Genomic DNA, 23,702 nt, shown 5'->3' on the forward strand with positions numbered 1-23,702 from the left:
AAGGTTCACAGGCAATGCTGATACTCCTGATGCTCTAAACCTCAAGGAGGTTTTGCTACCAGGGTTATGCTTAGCAAATCCTTTTTTAACAACATTTATAGCATTTCTGGCCACAGCAACCAGTGATATTTGCACTTTTTTTCCCCCTGCCTTGGCCCAGCTCCTGGCATTTTATCCACAGCATGTGTTCGAGTGATTGCAACGAGGTGGATGGTTGTATTAAACAAGATGGTGTCAGAGCACTTAGCTTAATCTCAGCAGAAAATTGCTGTTTGGGATGTGGGTGTCTTGATTTTCAGCTCTGAAAATGGCTAATCCTAATGGCTCTGCAAATCCACTCCTCCCCTCTCTCCATCTCCATTCAACCCAACTCGTGGCGTGTCGGAAATGCAACCTTGCAAGGGCAGTTGCTGACGAGCCTTTTCTTATTCCATTTCACAAGGGTGGCTCTTTAGCTAAATACACCTTCCGGCCCCATCTTCCACAAAACCCTCAAAAACCTCCTCATCAGAAGCAGACATCAGTAACCACAATCCCCGTATACCGCTAAACCCTGCAGCGGCCGGCTCAGAATTGTGTCCTCTTGGGCAGGAAAGCGGAGGACGACAGCTCATTTGGCTCCAGGCTGAGATTCAGCCACATCCTTTTAAGATGCTGCTATTTCTTTGCAAAAAGATCCTCCAAACCATTTTATATCACACATTAGATTGAAAACTAGGGACTCGGCATTTCTAACAACTCCTTGGTGTGATACGAATGCAATTGATAGCCCAGTACTTTGGTATTCTACGTTAAACCACCAGAGCCTACTAAAATACAGTATCGCCTGTTTATATATATATATATATTTAGTTTCTTTAGTGTGTCACACCGATACTGTCTCAAATCGCTTTGCAAGATGGTAATAGAGTTTACAAGAAATCCTACAGCGCAGAAATATGCAGTAATAACCAGCTGGAAGAGGGTGTTCTGCTGAAAAATTGACTGAAATAAAGGCACTTCCTGTGCCTCGGCTGCCTTACCTTCCTGATACAGCATGTGTAGGGCACCCCGCACGCCAGCGGCCCGCTGCCGTTGCAGGAGTGGTACTGGTTAACCTCCCAGTCTCGGTACTCATCGCCGCCGCAGCAAGAAAACTGCAAAAAAGAAGAAAAGGAGAGGATGAGACATGCAACTGAACAAACCTTGACATCTCCAGCCTTGCCCTGCATCTCCAACACTGCTTTGCAACGCCAGCATTGAGAGCCCCAATTATATTCTGCTTCCCAGGACCCTAAATACGAACTTGAAGACACCGTGTAAAAAAAGAAAAATGGGTGTTTAGCCCCATTTATCGCCATTTAGAGGCGTGCGGCAATTATAGATAGATACACGCATGTATTGGAGGCATCCTTGCTTTCACAAGCGAAGGAAAGATCAGGTTCATTCATGCTTTACTGATTTAATTACAGGTGACTAATCCATCCTATTCCTGGGGCAGGCAGGAGAGATGGCTCTTTGAGCGCCTTCAATGAATGGATTTCTTGGCTCTTGAAGGCAGCTCGGTTAGTTGCTACCATTCGACGAAATGCTAATAAGGCTCTGCAGTCTAACAGGGATTTCTCTTCCCGTCAAGTTAAATTACAGATCAAATGCTATAGCTACAAAAGAAAAAAGGTTCTTTTTTTCTTCTCTTCGCACAATGAAGAAAAAGAAAAAGTTTAATGAAAGTCATTTGCTGTTCTCTGCAGAATAAAAGTGTGCTTATTATATAGAGTCATCCTTTCTCTTGGTAAACAAGCTTGAATCTTAATATTTTCCCCCAGAAAGAAAAGCCCGAAGTGGGCAGGAGAGGTGTGTGTGCTTGATAAGACAGAAAAAACCCCAGGTTTTCCCCATTTCTTTAAGTACCACACTCTTCAAGGAGCAGTTTTCAGGAGAGGTTTAACCCTGTGAGCATCTGCTCCCCCTCCTGCGGATGAGCTGGTGGCAATACTTGGCCAACAGGAGTAGGAAAAGTCATCAGCTCTTGGGGTCTTAGTGGCCTCCTCCCACACCAGCATAGGCAGATATGGTCAGGAGCAGCCACCCCACAGATTTACAACTATTTTTCTTACTTCCTACCTTTAATTCCTCTATTCTTTTTAATCCTGGCTGTATCAGTGAGGGGGAAAAAACACCCCTGGAAAGAAGGGGAGAAAAACACCTAAAGGGATATTGGCTATTGCTACTTGTTTGATATCCCCTTGCTGCAAAGAAATTTTTTCCATTTGCTTTTAGAACAGTGCAAAAATTGGTACAAAATCCTTATAACAAGAGTTACTAGCTGCTGGGAAGCCTCACTGGGGTGTTTTCTTCTCTGGAAAGAGAGGTTTAGCCCAAACTACTCTTGTGCATGGATTTATTTCTCATAAGTTGAGACAGACTTCAGTGTGGGTTTTACTTTCATGCTGGAGCTCAGAGAAGCATTAACAAGCAAAAAAACCCAGAGAGAGCCCATGGAAAGAGCCTCACAGGTCGCATCTGAGGAGCTCTCTGTGTCAAGGACCGCTGATGCTACCCATGAGTTGCAGGCTCATTACGGCTAAAACCATCGCTCTCGAAGCAACACGCTCGAACGAGTCATCACACTCATGAAAGCTTCCTTTAATCTTCTCTGGGAAGAAAGGAAGAGGTTTGCAAGCGCAACATCCTCGACCCTCCAAGCTTTACTTTGAGTTTGGAGCCACTTGGGTTTGAGCAACAACCACAGCCCCGGCAGCTCTTTGAAATTCAAATCTTGTGCTCAGCAAAGCAGTTTGAACTCTCCTCTTCCACCTGTACTCAGCAAACCATTAGAAAAAAGATAAAGCGAGGAGCGGCAGAGAGCTGCAGTTAGTGACTTGGGGCAAACCTGGGCTGTTGAGTCATTGTGGTCCCCAGTCTCACATCCAAGGGCAGTAGTTCAGCAAAAACTAGTGATAAAAACATATCAGTATTATTTTCTTTAGGGAAATTTATTTCCATATCTACTTGCTCACAGGCAGCCAGAGCGAGTAGGTGTTGACAGGTAGAACTGCGTTATTTGCACCATCATCCTGGTAATATAAAATATTAATGTCTGGCATTTCGGACCATAATTACTTGTTATTTTTACTGTATGATACTGGTTTAAGGGTGTGAAGGCAGCTGGCTCTAGTTTAAAGCATCACTTGAGAGAGGATTTAAGCAAAATTCAAATCCTAAGGAGTATAGTGTGGTTTTGCCTGACCTAAATAAGCCGTGTGCCAGCTACCCTATGCATAGACAAGGTTTTTAATAGGGAAAAAGGCAAGAATAACCACTAAATGATGATAACAGGCTGCTCTGAGCTTGTGTTTTATCAAAAAATCAGGACTGGGTGCAATCCTTCCAGACTAACTGCAATTTTTCATCCTCCCAAAGTGATCCGGGCTGCTCAGGTCCCGTAAAACCGATTTCCCTTCTCTTAAAAGCAGTTATTTCTCTTCATTGCTTCCTCCCGGTCCTACCCCCAGGACAAAGCAACTCTGCATTTCAATCGCTGCCATTGCTGCTGTTCCCGATTTGGAAATCATACGCTAATATAAAAGCTCACAGCAATGAGCAGCACATTCTTGCAAAGCTCCTTCTCTTGCTATGAGATAAAACGTGCAGATGTTAGACTTATCAGCAACTCTGTAAGTGGCCACAACTTCTTTTAGTACACAGAGAGACTTTAAGATTAAGATCTCCCCCTGAAAACTTTTAATACAAAGTCAAGTGAACAAGTAGATGGGAAAAATGTTGTAAAAATGGGGTGATGTTATATGATAAGCACCTGATCCTTGTTTGTTTGGAGATACAGAAACCATCCTGCAAATACAGCTGCTTTATCTGGAGATTTGTGGTCTAACCTCCTTGCCAAGGCTCCAACCTGGACTTTCTGACTGCTTCAATTTATCATTCATACAGAGAGGTTTGAATTATAGCAACCTCTTAGAGAGGTTAGAGTAAAACTTGAAAAAGATTCAGATCTTTCTCAAAATCAGTCGTGTCTTGAGACCTTCAGAGGGTTCCCAGGCTTATTAATGCGCTCGGTTCAGTAACGATGACTCCAAAAGTCAAAAGCAGGTATTTAAGCAGAGAGTCAGGAGCGTGGAGGGCACCACCGGCCTTAAATTCCAGCTACATCAAAGAAGAAAGAGCTTCACAGTCTCCTTTTCTTCAAAGCGAGAGATAAGATTCACATATTTATGATGCTTCAACCCATAATGAAAGGAGAGAAATCAGGCCGAGGTGAGAACATTCAAAGTTCATCTGAAAGCAGCTTTGCTGGCAAAGCCTGGCTCCGCTCTGCAAACCAACCCGGGAGACGTAACATCACTGCAATTTCCCTCCTGAATCTCCAGTTTTGGGGGTTTTTTCCACTTTTTTTTTCATTTGCCAAATGCTTCAAGTCAAGTGCTTCCCTCCCACCATAACACAAATAATAGTAAACCAAATATCCTCAACTCAAACCATGAGCAAACCTACGTTAGAGCCACCCGAGCTTGTCTGGACCAGCCACGTGCTTGATGGCATGGATAATAATTTTAAATCCTGACTTTATTTATCTTTTTGATGTACTTGGGGGGATGCGTCGTTGCTTTGCTGAAGCGCAGCTACCTTGGATTTCGAGAGACAAAAGGGAAACACTTCTAGCCAGGTCTCAATGGCAGGAATTAGGAAGGGAATTTAATTTAATACTTAATTTAATATTTAGTACCTCAAACAAACTATAATAAAATACAAGGCAACAGCAGCAGCTTATCAAAAGTTTGGTTAAAAAAAAATAATAAGATTTGCAGGGATGGTTTTATCGACCTGCAGGTTGGTTCAAGGATAAAGGATGGAAACTGCCAACTCCTGGCAGGCTCTAAGCATTAGATATGAGACAGATTATGCAACCACACACCTAAAAATATTAAAGCAGGCTATGCCAAGCCCCAATATTGAACTGGACATAGCTCTCACCAGTCCCAGGAGCAGCTGCTGCCCATGGAGAGGCTGAGCTCTTCTCTTCTTCCAGCTACTGTGTGCAAACACCTTATCTGTGATTTTCCCGTTGAGTCAAGGGCTTGGCCAGCTACCAATGACACCTCGAGTAAAGAGACATACCTAAGGTGGCCTAACTACGGGTCATTGCAGCCCTGAGGCAGCTTTAGCAAGTTATTTTATTCCTCCACCTCTCTCTATGCAGGTTGGGGTAGCTATCCAAAAAGCTTTCAGGTGTTAGGCACTGGTTTCCCATCAAGATTGGGAAATATAAATATCCTGGTGTGGAGAAGATGATGTTCTTTGCAGGGAACACAGACGGCAGAATAACTTACCGAAAACACCAGTGGGGTGGGCTTGGAGAGCAGCACAATGCAAAACTGTGCAAAAAGAACACTGCAAGCCAAGAAAGATCAAGATGTTCAAGACAGATCAAGCAGGGCGCTCTAGGGATGGGAATAAACTCGAAAAATACAGAGAAAACTAATGCTTCCGCTTCAACGAGGCACAGAGCAAACAACTCCTTGACAAACTTCACAACCAGATCTCCCCGATGCCACCCCTCCCCTCCCCTCCAAACTCGAACCTTTTCTTGTACAAAATCCAAGATGTTCTTGAAGTCAAGGTCATCGTAATAATGTCTGATGCCCTCTTGGATGTTGGAGTGGAAAACTGCATTCATCTGGGGATAGCAAAAAACAAAAACACAGCTCACGTGGGGAAAAGGCACCGGGAAAATATTGCAAAACATGAAAATTTTTCATAGCAAGTGTTGCCAATTGTTACCGGAGTAAGAATCTAACCCACATACTGGCACAAGCCTATTTCTTGGGGCAAAATTCATCGGTTTTGAGCTCTCAAGGTTAGCAACATCATTTTTGAGCTCTCAGGGTTAGAAGCATCCCATAGCACCTCTCCGTTTCCTGCACACGCAAGCAGACCCACGCACCTTTACCCACGCAATTTTTCCTATACGTTGCGTATTAAATTTAATTATTAGGGCAACTTCTTCAAAATCTCCCTCAAGCTCTCATAGACTAACACGATTTTAACCACTGGTGGGGGGTGTTGCTGCATTAGGAGGGGCTGGGGGAGGTGAAACGGTCTGTGACAGCCAACACCGCCGGCTGCAGGGTGATTTATCTGTGGGATGAGCTACGTGCAGGAGCAGAGACCTCATCAGAGCCCTCAGTCATTCCTAATCCCAACAAATCATTCAGCAATTCAATCACGCCCTGAAAGGGAACGGTGCAGCTGAGCTGAGGCTCTCCCTGCTGCTCCTTCAGCCGTATCTCTGAGGACACTTTGACACATCAGGCACTTCACATTAAACACTAATTGAATCGAAAATGTGTTTTACAGATGCCTGGGAAGCTTATTAGTGAGCTGGGAGCAAAGGCTCGAAATGTCCTATGCAAAGCCCGGTGCAGGTTTATCATCTGAGTCCTGACAAACCGCCAAGCAGAAATATTAATGAAGGAAAAAGGAACTTCTTTCTGAGTTAGAAGCAGGAGAAAGTGGTGGGGGGGGGAGACAAATGTTGTTTTTCATAATTCACTCTGACATGAAAATTAGAGGTTGGGCAAACCGGGAACAGAGAGAAGAACGTGAAAAAAAGAGAAATGAAGGCACGTCAGAGCGGCAAACAAAGCCTGCCAACAGCGAGGGATCCGGCAAGGGGATCTGAAAAAACCTTTAAGAAATTGCTCATGTGGAAGTTTATTAAAATGTTAATTCTCAGTTTGCCCGCCACTAAGACCAACACAACAGGCGACGCCCAGGTTTTACCGTTTTATGCTTGTTTTCCCCCAGATAGGCTTACCCACAATCCTATTGCCTTCTGAGAAGATGCCAGCCCGGAGGCAGCCTCTGTAATTAAATCTTGATTTTAAGGTGGGAGATAAATGTTGCAGGGTTAAATCATTAAGTTCTGGTTATGAGACCTCTCCACTCCCTTCCCTTCAAGGACGCCAAACCCGTTATCTCTGATAATCTCCAAAACCCCATTTGCATATGAACAGAGCCCATTTCAATGTTCAGTAGCTTCGAGGCCACTAAATTCGTTCCTCATCCCTGCTTATTTAATACAAAATCCAATTAAATATGTTTTTAACAAATTTAATAAGCAACCATTGTTGCAAATGCAGATTTGTGCCTCCAAACAATTTTAGGTCAAGTGGATTCATCGCTTGTCAGATCTCTCTTTTCTCTCTCCCTCATTGTTTGATTTTTAATTAGGTTTTGATATTGTCTGTTAAATTTAAATTAAGGGACAATTTAGGCGCTAATGGTTTCTACTCAATCGATGAGTTTAATCACAAGGTTGCAATCCCCTCTCTCCTGATGGTACCAGTGCTTCCTGTTGCATCCCTGTGGTGCTGAGCACCATCACTGAGGCCCAAAAGTGGAGCAAAGCGGGGATTTCATGCTGAATTTCACCAAAATACACCCTCTGTGTGGCAGCACATATTGATTTTCTACATTTCCTCCTATGGGAAGGACTCAGGCGATCTGATTTTCCTCGGAGAAGCATATTTCTCCATCGACGCACAGTTTTTTTCAGAGATCGGAGCGTTTTGGAGAGCTCTGGGAAGCTGCTGGATGGAGTTGGCTGCAGGATCCAAAAGGCGATGTCCTCCCCCATTGCCTCCCTTCGACTTTGGGGCTCACCACGCACACATGAAGCTGTTTGTGCATGGGGGAATCGATGTTTAGAGCCCGTAAGTAGGTATTTCAGACGTCGTTCTCCTGCCTTCTGCATTCATTGAGCCAGCAGAGATTGAGATTAGCTATTTAATCATTTGATAGATTGCAAGGGTAAGATTAAATTGAAAATGGCAGGGTTTCTGCAGCAGAAGGCAGGCGGCCAGAAAGGACATCCGTTGGAAGCGTTTACCATCTCGCTGGCTCAGCTATAACTCAAACGCGTCCTTGCAAACGCAAGCCAGCAGTTAACGTAATTGAGGCGAGGAGCTTAATGAGTCCTCAAGAAAAAAAAAATCCAACAGGTTTTTGGCTGAGAGTCTGCAGAGGGAGCTGCGGCTGCAGCGGGGGCTCTGGGTGGTGCTGGAGATCCATCGCAACTCTGGAGGACGATGGGCAGCCCCAGAAGAGCAAGAGCAATGAAAACTTTCCATTTTCAGGGCGGACGCTAACAAATACTTGAGGATTTTCCTCCCTGATGACACACAGAGCAGCAGTTTGTCGCTGTGTAGCATCCAAAGGCCTCCTGATTGCACCCACCTTGTTTTCAAAGATGATTTCGATGAATATCAGCAGCAGCTCCGTGAGGAAGATCACCAGAAGGACGCAGAAGAACTGAAAAGAGAAAGGGAAGGATTAGCCCTGCTCCAAGCCAGGCTGTGTCATCTGTCAGTGGTTAACCGCAACAAGGGAGACCTGGAAACCGAGAGCTGCTTTGAAACACTTAGAAATCAGATCATTTCATTACGAGCTCCCCAGGGAGCTGCAAATCTCTTCCAAAGATCTCAGCCCTAACAGGGAAAGAGGATGGACAGAAGGAAGGATTGAAAAAAAGGAACCAGATGCAATTTGAATGGCCAAATTCTGCACAGGGAAACAGATAAATTGGATGCAGCGGGAGCGAATGTTATCTCTGGGTGGATATAGCATCCCTCTGTGATGGGATGCTGGTGCTTGGTTGAAGACCAGTGTTTCCAAGCTGAGCAGCCAATGGAGGCTCATCCATCCCCCAGAGCATGGCAATAACTCATGCCTCCGCCAGAATTGATTGTGGCAACAAACGTAGGCTGCAAATCAATGTCCTGATGGACAGAAAGACTTAAACTAGAAGGTCTGATGTTCCTGCAGCCCACGCCCCTCGGTCTCCTAATGCTTTGGTCTCTGAGAGGTCCCATTTGGCACCTCATCTGACTTTGCAGAGGACGGAGAGCAAAGCTCTGCTCAGCTCACACTTGTCTCCCCGAGGCTACCTCCATCAGCGACTTTGGAGACTCGCCAGAAAAAGGAAGGTGGAAAGTTACCATGGTAACTAGCTAAAAATCCAAAAGCAATGTTAAAAAAAAAAAAGGGGGTAGGGAGAGATAATTTATTACCACGATATTCACTTTGACCACTGGTTTATTAGAACAGCCTGTTTACAAAGGCAGGTAGCAAAGGGAGCTGCATGCCCAGAAATTATTTCCCAAGCTTGGCAAAAGAAAAGCGCTGTTGCAGCAAAACACCACTTCGTGCCTCAAACTGTCGGGGTTTTTAATTAGCCACCCACCAATGAGGTTTGCACCATGCTTATTTGCTAAGAGCCAGCTAGCGTGGTCCCACCAGAGGAGCAGCACTGCCTTCATCACCAGCTAAATCAGCTCAGGCCAGGTATAATTTGGCAAGGAATCCCATAATTAAGGCATGCAATTAACCAAGCACCTATTATCTTGTAGGCGGAGAGGATACAGCAAATGCCGCACGCATCTAAACTGATAAAAAATGGGATTGCTTCAGGAGGAAGCCCAAGGCGGCGCGGTTGATGGTTTTACCAAGCAGGACATGTCTAGGTCTCACAATGTTGCAGCAAGAAAAAGAAACTGAATTTTGGAAACATTTTTGTTCTTCAACCTTACTTAAAATCCAAGGAAAAAAAAAAACCCGAATGATTTGTCCTGTTTACTGGGGAAAAGTACAAACTCTTACCAATCCTACTGTGAGTAGAGATAACAGAGCGCAGCTTCAAAGTGCTTCAGCCATTGCACACTGTGCACCAATTTGGTCCTTTTAGTTCCTTCTTTCAGTCTCGATTTCTGCCGTACAGCTTGTCAAGTCAAGATATAAAAGGCAAGGTTTATGCAATACAACTCAGCCTGCTCCGTGCATATTGAAATCAAAGCTAATATTTAATATCCAGGTTGGATAGCTGATTTATAAACAAATGCAGGCGTGTTGTGTAGAAGTCTGTGGGATGCCGGCTGTACCCAGCTATTAGAAAAATGATGACTGAACATGGCTTTCAAATGCTCCATCAGATGAGGTTCACAGGTAGCAAACCCCACTGTTTCCAAGAGAGAAAGCCCAAAAAAGAGCTTAGCTCATGGTCTTTTTAAATGGGGGAAAAGTGCCAGCATTAATTGGGAAGAAAGACAAGGCAGATGTTGATTGCAATTCCTTACAAGAGGGGAAAATGCAAACCTGGGAAGTCACATAGCTGATGCTCAGCTCCCCCTGGACATCCCACAGTCCGTAACCTCACCTTCAGAAAGCTCACAATTTCCCTTATAATTTATAGAAGATTTGCAAGAAAAGCAACCACAAACCCAGGGTGCCAGCACAAGTCTTGCAAACGTGCAGCCTGAATGAAAACCAGCTCTTCTTCCCCCAAATAATGGCCGAACGGAGCACGCAAAACCTTACCGGCTACACGCACAGAGCAGAAAGTGGCACTTTTTTTGCATTCACAAGGATTGCAGCAACCACTGGTAACTGTAATGCATGTTTAGGGGCAAAACATCCACAATTATCCCTTTTAACTAGTGCACTGCAGGCCCTGCTGTCTGCCAGACTGGCCATGAATAAATCAGCATTTTGTTCCTTCAAAAGACTCCAGCAGCAAAATAAAGAGCAAAAATCCACATTAAGCAGCATTTAATCCTGCCTTGAGCTGCTGTAAGTTTGCAGCAAGTTCAAAATCACAAATCAAGTAAATAAAAAAATAAAATGACAAAGCAGTGCAGCAAGGAGCTGGTTTTCCTCCAGTTTACGAAAAAATTCACCCTTTGCATGGAAGCGGTGGCACATGAGTGAGCAGCTGTGCCACTGTGGCACGACCTTCTGGCTGGGCTTCATCGCTCACATCCCCCGAGAGGAGGCAAACGCTGCGGAGGAGGGACCGGGAAGGTGCCCGAGGATCTCACCCATCACAAAGCGCAAAGCAAAGCCCAGCTTTTGCAGAGAGAAACTCTCCAGTAAAACCTTCATCTTGCTCAAGACAGCTGGATCGGGGAAAATTTGCTCAATTCTTATTAAATCAACACTCGCCACAGCCAGCTCCCTTTAAAGGGCTCATCAATCCAAAAGTTCATAATAACTTATACTGCTTAATTCCCTCAAATACCTTGACAAAAAGATTAATCGCCCCTCTTCTCAGGATCAGCAGAGTTCCAAGCTCTCCTTCCCTCATCTAGCAAGTCTCCAGCGCTGTCTTGTTCATCGTTAATCTCTCCCGAAGCCAAATCGAGGAGGAAAGTGCCAGAGAGACCGCACTCTGCCTGAGGTGAAGTCAGGTCTCCATCCAGTTTAGGGAATAACCCACTTCATTAGGGTCATTTTACATAAGGAATATATAGGTTGCGGCCTGGAATGATCCCTTCCCGTATGTCCTCTGGGTGTTTGGTTTTCTGCCACCTCTGTACACCAGATAGAATGTTTTACCATCAAGTTTCATCTCCCAGAAGCTTAAAAACCACCTGAAATACTGAATTGATCTCGAGTAAACACTTCCCGCCATGGGTCTGGCTCATAGAAGGGTGCAAACCTGCTGCTGCTTCATTTCCAGCCCACGAGCAGCGTGTAGCTGCCTCCAATTTCCAGCTCGAACATGCCCTCACTGGGCAGAAAGGATGTGTGCGGGTCAGGGATGGGTTGGAGGCACCGAGGCTGAGGGATGAATAAACCACACAGGGATTTATTTAGGAGCCAGCCCAGGGAAAGAGCTTTGAGCCATGGATAGAGGCTGAGCATCGCTCCTGAGCTCAGATGCACTCGAGACACCTATGGCCACAGGAGGTTCAGATATGCCAATCCCAAGCATGACTCCAACGGGATTTTGGATGGGAAAGGGATGCTCTGTTTGCCAGGGAAGTGGAGGAGGTGCAGCCCGTAGGATAGAAGAGCTGCTGGAGCAATGAGAAAGCACCAGAGAAATCTGTGACGTTTATTTAACATGAGCAACCTCTGTCTGTGAAACGCTGCCGTGATTTTACAGTGTGGCCAGGGAGACCGACCAGCTGCCACAACTGCAGGGAATAAAAATTAAAAAAAGAAGAAAATCTCCAAAAATCCTTCCTTTCTACCCAGTACCAGGAGTTTCCCATGCAGCACCTGAGGGCTGATAAGGGAAAATACTTGCTTCTTGATGATCCATTTCCTACTTCAGCTCAGTCACAGGAAAGGACGAGATAATAAGAGCGATAACGACAATGTTGATTTCTAGAGAACCCATGATACAAGCCAAGAAGAAAAGAAATAAATGTATAAACAGATTCCCAGGTATTTTGCAGCAAGACACTGGGAAAGCTGAGGTTGAAGATGGTGCTCTTGAATTCTCCTACCCTTTTGACAAACTTTGCATTAAAACAGTACAGGCAGATCATAAACAGCTGCTTAATTTAAGAAATCCAGTGGGGTTTTTGCTGAGATAAAGTTACTGGTCATACTTAAAAGAGTGTACAAGCCCCATATAATGAGACCCTATAGAATTCAATGGAGGAGGAACAGAAGGATTTGAACACCCTCTGTGAAGGGTAGAGATAATTTTATCCTCATTCCAGGCTCCAGAGTCACCATTAAACCCCTGTGGGAACAGGTACATCCTACATTCATGCAAGTAACCCCCCCAACATTTTATTTTTATCCATTTCTATAGCTGCTTCTCCAGCGAAGGAGCTAATTCAGCCCCACTGAAGCCAATGCAAGAAAAGGGTTTGAACCTATTAATATAAAAGTGGTGACAGGTCATCAAGGGATGGGAAATCTGGACTTCCCATCCCCAAGATGAAAAGAAACTTGTGCAATTCAATTTCTCTTCCTATAAAGCACAAATCCCCCCAGTTTTGCAAGCACAGGAGTTTACAGGATGGCCGTCCCCAGGTTTTGCTGTATTTTTGGGCACCCAGAAAGGGAACTGGTTGTTCCCTCTTGAGAAATGGGAACAGATCGAATGTGCAGCCATGCGAAACACACCCAGTGCAGAGGTGTTGTGGTGGGTTGACCCTAGCTGGGGGCCGGGTGCCCACCAGAGCCGCTCTATCACTCCCCTCATTCACCAAACGGGAGAAAAAGTAGAACAAAAAGCTTATGGGTCGAGATAAGGACAGGGAGAGATCACTCACTAGTTATTGTCACGAGCAAAACAGACTGAACTTAGAGAGGGAATTCATCTAATTTATTACCAAGCAAAACAGAGTAGAGGAATGAGAAATAAAATCCAATCCTAAAACACCTGCCCCCACCCCTCCCATCTTCCCGGGCTCAACTTCACTCCCGGCTTCAACCTCTGCCCCCCCCAGCGGCACAGGGGGACGGGGAGTGGGGGTTACGGTCAGTTCATCACGTGGTGTTTCTGCCGCTTCTTCCTCCTCAGGGGGAGGACTCCTCTCATCGTTCCCCTGCTCCAACATGGAGTCCCTCTCACGGGAGACAGTCCTTCACCAACTGCTCCAGCGTGGGTCTCTCCCACGGGCTACAGTCCTTCACGAACTGCTCCAGCGTGGGTCTCTCCCACGGGGTGCAGACCTTCAGGAGCAGACTGCTCCAGCGTGGGTCCCCCACGGGGTCACAAGTCCTGTCAGCAAACCTGCCCTGGCGTGGGCTCCTCTCTCCACGGGTCCACAGGTCCTGCCAGGAGCTTGCTCCAGCGTGGGCTTCCCACAGGCCACAGCCTCCTTCAGGTGCCTCCACCTGCTCCAGCGTGGGATCCTCCACGGGCTGCAGGTGGAATCTCTACACCCCCTCATCCTCCCTCCATGGGCTGCAGGGGGACAGCCTGCCTCACCATGGTCTTCACCACGGGCTGCAGGGGAATCTTGCTCCGGCGCCTGGAGCACCTCCTGCCCCTCCTTCTGCACTGACCTGGGTGTCTGCAGAGTTTCTTACATCTTCTCACTCCTCTCTCCAGCTGCAAAAGCTCTCTCTAACTGGTTTTCTCTTTCTTAAATATGTTATCCCAGAGGCGCTGATTGGCTTGGCCTTGGCCAGCGGCGGGTCCGTCTTGGAGCCGTCTGGCATTGGCTCTATCAGACACAGGGGAAGCTTCTGGCAGCTTCTCACAGAAGCCACCCCTGTAGCCCCACCACTAACAAAACCTTGCCACGCAAAACCAATGCAGGTGTGTGATAAATAAATCTTTCACCCTACCTAGGAGGCCACTAAATCATCCCCTTAGCAAGTGCCTGCCGCCTCCTCTGCCTTCCTCAAGACCAGCCACAGAAGAGTCCACAGTTTCACGTGAGCACAGAAACATGAATCCGGTTGCTTTTGTCCCCAGATTAAAACTTTAAGTAATGCTTCTAAAGAACCATTTCTTCCTAATGACATGTTACAGTTTTCTCCCCCACCGAGTGGCCCTTTCTAAGGGTGTGCTTTTCTTCTGAAAGACACTTGCATGCAGCCCTTCCTCTGAAAACCCAAATAATTGTTTATTCCCACGTAGAAACAGCTTTCTTAATTGCTTTGAAGCCAAAACCCCCCCCAAAATCTGTCAGGAATATCTCCTACACAGATTAAACCAGAACAACAAAGCCCAGATGAAAAGACTTTGCAGAGCATCTTCTGTTTTAGCAATGCAGCAATAACCCTCTCTGCCCAGGACACTGTTTTATTCATGCAAACCACGTTATTTTATTTAGGGGCCATGCAACATGCCACTCCTGCCCATCCGTAACTATCCCTATTTGGGTTTCACGCATGCATTTGCCCAGCCTTGAAGTGAAAATATACAGTTCCTTTATGCTTCAGAAGCTAAATAACCAAGAAGCCTGGTTTTAATCCCAAAAGAGCCAGTAGCTTTGCACATAATCGACTGGGAGTCCCTGAGAGCCCCAGCCATGCAGCGCTGTCCATCCACCACATCCCAGGCACCAGCCCTACCTCCACCAAACCCCGCAGCTGCCTGCTCTGCCCCTTCAAAGCCCAAATCTGCTCTCCAGACCTGACAGAAACCCCATTTCCCCCCCACTTTGGGCTTTTACAGCCTGCAGCTGCATCTATTTTTGGCTGCTGTTAACCCTTCCTTGCCTATAGTCCTGCTACTCTCCACTCCCATCACAAGACCAGGATGGAAGCTGTGGCTAGAACATGCTCATGTTCCCCAAAACCCAAAGAAAAGGTGGTTTTTATGAACAGAGAATGATGTTTCCTCTTAGACCCCCCCTTCATCCAGCTCCATGAGCGATAGCTCCTTTCAAGTCTAATTTATGTCAGAGTTTGAGGGCCAAGCAACCAAATTTCACCTTTTTCCAAAGATCTCGGTACCTTTTGCTTTCCCTCCAATCAGGAGAAATATTTCAATGGAACAATCAGCTCAATCCTTTAATGAGCACTAGGCAATTCACTGGAAACTCCTAATGCAGGTTAAACCCCTTGGATGCTATTAATATCATCTCAGACTTTGCAAAAACCTCTCCTCAGTCTTATTTGGGTGCTCACCAGCATCCTTTCCTTGTGTAGCATCAACTTTGAGAGATGCTGGGGAACCACCACTCTTTAGGGAGTAAAAATGCAGCATGAGATATCTTATTTATTAAAAGTTCATATCGAGAAGGTAAGTAACTCCAGAGAGGTCCATAAATAACCCATGCTTGGAGGATTTTTGGAAGGACTTCGTAACGTCAGCCCTTTACCGGGCTTTCAGGAAGCTGTGAAGTCCCACTAATTCACCGCAAGGATGGCTGTTATTATTGCAGGGGGTAATTTAACGATGTTATTAAAAAAAAAGGCGTGAGCGCCAAGGAAAGAAATGCAACACGCTAGGAGTTTGCTGGCGATGCTCAACGTATGAGGCTTGGAAGAATAAAATATGCTTTTTGCTGCCCACAAAACCTTCCCAAACTGCTCCTAGAAAGACGATGAATGGAGACACCACAAGAAATTCAACGTTAAAGTGCCAATAATTAGTGTGGAGAAAGAATCATTAACTCCTTCAGGGCTCCAGCCCCTTCTCCCTCAGCGCCAAACCTGGGCCAAGCAAATCCCCATTTAAAGCACATTGGGGTGCTTGAAAAGCCCCAGTGAAGAGGTGAGCAACCCTTAATGGAGGAGATCGGCCACAAAGCTCCTTCCGCCACCCTGGGGTTTCCTACTTTGTCTCAAGAAAATGAAATAATAATAATTAAAGAGCTGAAAACCATGGATTTAAAGGAGAACAAATTAGACACGGAGAGCTTGGTGAAAAGCGCTGGAGGGTCCCTGTAAAGGATTTTTCTTGCTGTATTTTTGGGGGATTTGGGTGTTAGAGGGTTTGCAGGTCCGTCCCATCCAGGAGAAGGCTGTGGATGCTCGTTACATAAATAGGAGGGTGAGAGGCTGCCCATGGGGAGCATCAGTACCTGCCTGCTTCAAAGCCCTTTCGCGCCAGCTCTTGTCCCTGGCTAGGACTCTCCTCCTTTCGCTCAGAGCCTTTGCTCCTGAGTCTGTGATGTTTTCAGCTCCCCCGGCAATCCTGAACGCTCGCTGCTGTGGAAATGTCAGGCCCTCCTCACTTATCCACCCCTCTGCGTGGCTGAGAAGGAAAAAAAGAAATAGAATCAAGAAAGTGGTGGTTTTGCTTAGAGAGCCTGTAATCAGAGCGTGCTATATAATCAGCGAGCTTAGGAAGAAAAAAAGAGATACGCGGATCCCCGAGCAAACCTCTGCAGGAAGGAGTTGCTTCAATCGTTTTTTTTCCAGCGGGCTCTATCTGTGTGCTAATTATCAGAAATTTGGATTCTGGAGAGTTAAAGCAGCACCACTGGAACCTGCTGAGATTGGAATATCCAGAAAAAACTCTTCATTGCAGGTGCAGGGAGCCGAGTCCCTCCCCAGGGCAGTAGACCCCAGATCCCAGCCTGATTCCCAGGAAGCATAAAGAGAAATGGGGTTTTGTAGTGATGCTTTGCACAAAGCATCCTCTAATTAACATAAAACTACCCTGCAAGCAGACAAAAGCAAGCGGAAAAACACCTGACGACCTCCCTCACAGCAGCGGTTATAGCCCCGGATGAGTTCAAACACAGAAATGCAGCTTCATTTCTCATGCAAACCTGTAAACAGAAGGAAACTTTTATTTATCAAGCGTGCCACTGCTCTTGAGTGCAATATCCATCACAGCAGACTGCCAGAGCCACCGAGGGCTGCCATCCCAGCCATCAATGCTGCCCTGATTTATAATACGCCGCGTTTTGGTGGAGGATGGATGCACCTGACCTCCAAACCCTGCATCTTTTGCAACCAAAACCTGCAACCGCTTCTCGAAAAGCTGCATCTCACCCATGGGAAAAACCACACAGCAGGGATTCTTGCTGTGGGTAGAGCAGAAGGGGCAACTCTTTCCTCTTCTTCATCCTCTGAGAGGGCAGAAATAGCCAAAAAACAGCCTAAAGAAGATGCTAGTCAAATCCCATTTCAGCTGGAAATTGCTTTAATGTTTTCAGGAAGGGAATCTCCATCTTGCCCATAAATACCCCATTTTTTTTCACTGCATCCTAAACTGCACAGTTTTCTCTCATTCGTTTTGCAGAGACACAAAAACCCACCTCCAGCCATCAGCTACAAACTTTGCAAACCCAAGCCAGCCTGAATTCACCCCAAATTCCTCCAACCACTAAGGTCAGCATGCTCCAGGGATCATGTCAAGCCTTTTGGTTCATCCCAAAGGCTTTTTCGTGCCTTCTGATCTTGGAAATTTGCTTCTTTACTGCAGATGTTCAAGGGACTATTTATTTTTGCTGGCCTGAAGGTGAGCACACCCTGGAGTGACCTGGATACCCTGTGCCAATCCTCTGGTCTCAACCATGAGGTTTTCCAGCACCATGAAACCACGAGGAATTCTCTTGTGTCAAATATCCAAGTGATTTAAGTGCAAACAATGCACCCACAAAAGATTAACTCTTTTTTTAAACTATTTCACCCAGTTCTTCCAAACACAGAAGAAAAATAAGGGGAAGGTGCTACTTATTGGTATTTTCACCTCCTGTGACTTAAAATCGATTTTAAGTGGCTGCTACACGGTAATGAATTAGCGCTGGCGATGTGGCCGAGGGATGCTTTATACGGCACTGCTGTAATTGAGGTTTTCCACATAATTTTTGCCCCTTTCCCCGCGCGTTCGGAAAAAACCCAGCTGCTTGGATCAGCTCAGACCTCCAAGTGCTCCTTCACACATATGTTATTCTGATTGCTTTTATTCAGGGTCCCCAAGCTTCAAATCACTGTAGTAGCTGACTCTTTTCGAGGGGGGAATTTATCTTCCCAGGAGGACAATTCTCCATCCACACAATAGCTCTGTGATTGCCAACCATTTTCCCACAGCCATACTCACTCCACTCTTCAAACCTGACATATCTGCCATTTTCCAGCATTTAATCTCTCTATTTACATGCGCAATCAGGGGCTGGAGAGGAGAGGGAAAGCACATTTCAAGCCTAGCTCAGGAAATAGCATCATAGGTCGTCCTTGAGAATAAAAATACAAAATCGCAAATAAAATAAATGGCAAAGCTGACAGTGGTTGCTGGAGTTTGCTTTTCACATCTTGCTGTTGCTGACATTTGGAAATAGCAGTACAGATAAAAAAATACATTTATATATTTATAAATATTTATATTTGTGTTTGTTATATATTATATATATTAAAAATATTTTTTATATATATATATAAAACTTAAAAAAGACCTATCGAAACCACCTCTGAAAATTCTGGGCTTTACTGAATTTTGTAAGCTAAAATATCCATGGGATGAACACATGGGCCCTAAGCCCCCAGGCAGGAGATGCCGAGTAAGATATGATACATTTCTAGAAAAAAACAGCTCTAAAAACAACATGAAGAGGAGCCAAATTGGGCACATTCAACTGCAAAACCCGATTGCCAGAGCAGCCTGTCCCACTGCAATTCCAGATGCTAAAGCAAAGCATCCCAGCTCCCCTCCCACCTGTCTAATTGAGCAAGAGAAATATTGATTTTTACAGTCTATTCACTAAATCACCCTCAACTCCCTAAAAGCAAAGGCAAGCCATCTTCATCAGACAACGTGCAGTTATTCAAGCCTTGCAAATGTTAATGGTTACAGAAAAAACTGTTTTCCAAGCAGAAATTCTTAACGTATCTATTAAGTAGAAGTCTTCGTAACACTGATTACATACACTAGCAGCTAAATCCCCTGGTCTTGCCTGTAATTTTTCTAATAAACTTGAGAATGGCAAGCAGACGGAGGCTTTATCGAATAGACTTTGCTTGGGTTATTAGAGAAGTCATTAAAGATGTGATAAATGGGTAAGAGTTGTGCGTTCGTGCATGACAATTACAGGTAATGACTGGAGAGAATAAGATTGATAAGGAAAAGATTAAAACCAAAATGTAATTTGTGGTACCTCACAGGGGGGATATTGGAATAATATATCAAGTAGCAGATTTAGGAGCTGGGTGGTTTTCTTAAATCTTTTGCCGAAGAGAAATGTTGGTTGATTTTTGTCCAGGGGGTGAAGGAAAATAAAAATCCAGAAAGAGCTCCCTCCTCTGTGGTCCCTGCACCACCAGATTCCCCCTCAAGGCGAACAGATTACAAAACCCACTAACCAATAATGTATTTCCAAGAGTTTTCACAGTAAAATTCAGCAGAGATCTGGTGTGAAACAACTTCCTCAAATGAAAGCAACCCCCAGACTCCCATGCCTGTTCCATGAGAGAAGACATCCCCCTATCAATTCCTGGTACGAGCACCCACTTTTGGCCAACGGATGGAAACGCTAATGCATTTCACAGACAATTCCAACATAAACACAATGGAGAAATACAGGCTTGGCTGTACGGTTTTGTCAATATAACCACGAGCAGTTAAGAGCACAAGAAAGCATCGAGTAATTCAGCGCCATAAAACCATGCCAGCACCAACGGTCTTTCCAGTGCAGCCCAGTCTCATCAGGGAACTGTTTTAAGCTACTGGGATAAAGCACTTTTTCTGGGATAAGCTGCATCTCCCAAGAGGAAACACTAACACAGGGTTGCTCCCATACAGACCTGCAACCCCTTTGAGTGGGCAAGTCCTCCATGGCTCATCCAACGCAGCCATGCAAACCCATGCTCACGGTCCGGGCTCTTAGAGAAGCTCTTTAAGTGCATTTTTTGTCCGTTATGAGCTCACAATGCTATTTCCTACAAGAAGAGGCAGCATTATGGTTTTCGCCTCTGTCCAGACCGCAAATACCTCCTGTATTTGTGTGACCATGCAATACCTGCACAAGGAACACTCTTATTTATCTCAGCATCGAAAGCATTTCCAAAATGCTTCACTGTGGTCGTGCTCTCCTCCTCGTGCCGATGCTCATCAAGCCGAATACGTTCATGTGGGAAACAGCATTTCAGCTCCAAGACCAGGAATTAGGTTGGATTCATTATCAGAAATATCACTTCATTTATTTGCTGCCAGAGAATAGATAATTAATGTAGTATTGGGCCAATTGTGCTGCTCTGCAGCCAACTAAAGGCAGGCAAGGAGCCTCAAGTAACGCTAAAAATCCACCACCCAGAAACACAACATATTTTGACACACGAGACAAATAACCCCTTTCTTACATCCTAGCCAAAAGGGACGCAAGTGTTATTGTACGTGATAACTTGCACTGAGTATTGCTTTATTTATTCCACATGGCAGGCGTGAAGCTGCTTATATCCATGAGGAGAGAAAGCCAACCTAATTGGGCAGGATTATTTCTTTTTCACAGTTGTGCCCGTTGCAGAATTGATGCGGCCGACAACCTGTGAAACACAGTTAATGAGCTTGGGTTTCTGTCGCCCTGGGTTGCTCCAAGGATGAGATTTCCTACCCTCTGATGTGTCAATTTTCCACTTCCAAATTTGGTGCGGGTTGTGGAAACAGAGTATTAACTGTGATTCATGAGTATTAGCACAGAAACAAAAATATTATCGGAAATTTGAAGTACTTATCCTTCTTTGGAATAAGCCTAGATAGAATAAACACAATACTGTATAGCTTTAAAAGCAGACAAGCAAAAAAGAAGATGAAATGTTCTCCACAAGCAACATAACTTCAGCTTCGGCAGAAAAATATTTTCTAGGCTTAGATTGTAAAGAAACACGGAGCTTTCCCAGTTGCTCTGATAGACAGGAAGAAGAGTTATGTGTTAGAGGGATAACTGACTCCAGGCAAATGCCCACTGCTATAACTTAGCATCCAAACAGAATAGGGAATTAATTAAAAATTACTTTTAAAGCAAGCAAGCAAGCTATCAGGGCTATTTGAACACCACAAGTATCACTTGGAGGGGATGTATCTCACTTAGAGACTCCTCCAAACACCCAGAGTCAGGAGGGCAGCGCTCGAATAGAGCGGATGGTACCACACTGCAATGGAGATCTGACGGGAAACTTGCTCTTCTGCTCACTCACTGCACGTTTTTAAAAGCAGTATTGCAAGCCAATACAAGTGAGTGCTAGCTCCCCACAGTGTTTGATTTTAATAAACCAATCAACCCAAACCAGTGGGAGATGAAAATGTTATGCAAACCATTCGCATGCGAGGCACGCACGTGCCCTGCCAGGAAGGCTCTGTGGACCAGCATGGATTGTTCATCCAAAAGCAACTTTTTCACCAAGGGAGTGTCGGATGCAGCCAAAGAGCTGACAGAGCTGTCACGGAGCTCACTGATGGACGTTGGCCCCGGCCGAGCGTGATGCAAGAGCTTCACCCCCATCTGAATGGGGGGAACGGATTATAATTCAGTTTATAAATCCCTGCAGCCTCATGAGGTGTTACCCCAGAGCCAGGGCAGGCAACGGGTGCAGGGAGGATGGATGCTCGGATACTCAATGCACCAACAAAAACCCTGGAAAGCAGGTTAGGAGTGAACAGCTTTGCCCTAGTGTCCTGGATCTCTTCCACTTTGGACTTCAAAGATAATTTTTCCCTCTGCTAAGAACTACCTTGCAGAAAGAAACAAAACTATTTTCTGTTGGCATCGCCATAGTGAAAGTAAACTTTACGGTGGAGACTGCTCCACCAGAGATAGGCTCTCAGCCCCCAAAATAACTCCCTTGTTACCTCAGGAGGAAGGCAGCAGCGCTTCCTGCGGATGTTGGGAGGCATTCAGCTGTGGATAACAGGGAAATTAGGGTGCCAGCTCTGCAATTTGTATATACCCTCTCCCCATTACTCCTCCGCTGGCTTCATGGCTGAGCTGAACACACCAAGCAGTCACATCATGCAAGCGTTTAAATCCAGGAAGGGGTACACCGTTGCTATAAGTCATGGTGGTGACTCATTAGGATACACTAATTTTCCTCCTTGAGATAATCCAGACCATCCCGAGGGCTGCATGGAGAGCACGGTAACAGCCTTACCGTCTTGAGCAACGTCCGGTTGTCCCTGAGGCTCCCGACCATGCCGACGAAGGAGATGATGAACATGGTGAAGCCCAGCAGGAGGAGGATGATGGCTGGAGCCAGGAAGATCCCTTCCAAGGTTTTGTGCTTTTGCCTCTCCACTTCGGCGTAAATCCCAACGCACAGAATCACGAGACCGAGGATCTGCAAGGGAAGAATGGGATGGGATTCAGAAGCCAACAGGGAAAAAACAGAGGCTTTCAGGGAGAGGTGGAGATGGAAAATGTCCCAGACAGCCAAGGAAAACCCACCCACCTCCAGGACATTTAACACATTCCCAAACGGTGCCGTTGGCACTCGGCACATCCCCTTTGCTCGAGGCTAGGCTGCTCTTCCTCGGGCTGGGAAGGGGACGTATAATTGCAGCATGATTAATCTAGCTGGACAGCTTTATGCTAGGTTTTTCATCTCCCTGCTTGTATCTCTACCGTCTGTCTGGATGCTCAGCTTGGCCCTCGCCTTGGGTTTGATAGACCCAGAGGCTGACAGTCATGACCACCGACAGCCCACCCTCCCAAACTCCACCCTTATGATAGAATGATCCCCAAAATGACTCATTTCACCCCATCATTTTTAGACCTGGCTTGAGCACCACCTTGCACCCAAACCCACAGTGAGCTGCTCCCCCTCTCTTCGCATGCCAGCACCAACAATTAGCAATGAAGCTTGCTGCACCATTACAAAGCGCTTTTGATCCCTGGATGAAAAGTGCCATAGAGAAAAGCAACGGATTATTTATGACAACCTTCCTCCCCTCTCTCCCCCTTCAATGAAACAACTCTCATTGAAAAAGAGAGCCTAACGATGCTGGGATAAAGCAGGGCTCTGAAAAAGGGCTGTTTGCATCCCTTCAGCTCCTTCAACATCAAAGGCAGCAACGTGATCCCAAGTGTTTCATGCTGTCAGGAGCCGTTCACATCTCGCCCGTTGGCCCTGCAGCGCAGCAGGAGGTGAGCAGCTCCTCAGCCTGCGCTGAGCTGACACCTGAAAAGGTCAACAAGGAAACCGAGGAGCATCTGGAACCCTTTCACGCTGCTTTTCGCAGCCCTCCTCACCCCAAATCACAGCGAGAGGCTCCTGGGGGGAAAGCCCCCGGCCACAGACACCCGCACTCAAAACCCTACATCTCCAAAGAGGAGGAAAAAAGCCTTCTTTTGCTCCTTTTTCATTGCTTTCACCTTTCCAAAAGGCTTCATTGCTCCTAATGAGTCTGCTCAAACACTTCCTGCTAAATTCATACCAACAATTCAATCCTTAATTTTCATGCACAAACTTTGCTTTTTTGGGGAGTTGATTTTTTTCTTCTCTACTCTGCCTGGACGCTATTTCTGGTGCGTTTCTGTAGCTAGCTTATGTCTATCAATCATTGTCCA

The 23,702-nt window shown here is 45.7% G+C and overlaps 1 protein-coding gene across 1 annotated transcript in view; it reads right to left on the reverse strand.

The window, feature by feature from the left end:
* LOC104637903 (tetraspanin-15-like) overlaps positions 1 to 23,702 on the reverse strand; it is a 43,440-nt gene that overhangs the window by 14,401 nt on the left and 5,337 nt on the right. The window contains exons 2-5 of the mRNA XM_075736820.1: positions 22,288 to 22,473; positions 8,236 to 8,310; positions 5,579 to 5,674; positions 1,023 to 1,136 (exon numbers count right to left, since the gene is read on the reverse strand). Coding sequence (XP_075592935.1) covers positions 1,023 to 1,136; positions 5,579 to 5,674; positions 8,236 to 8,310; positions 22,288 to 22,473 — 471 coding nt within the window. The remainder of the gene's footprint in view (positions 1 to 1,022; positions 1,137 to 5,578; positions 5,675 to 8,235; positions 8,311 to 22,287; positions 22,474 to 23,702) is intronic.

This window comes from Balearica regulorum, chromosome 27 (assembly GCF_011004875.1).
Source record: "Balearica regulorum gibbericeps isolate bBalReg1 chromosome 27, bBalReg1.pri, whole genome shotgun sequence".
In the NCBI taxonomy this organism is placed as follows: Eukaryota; Metazoa; Chordata; class Aves; order Gruiformes; family Gruidae; genus Balearica; species Balearica regulorum.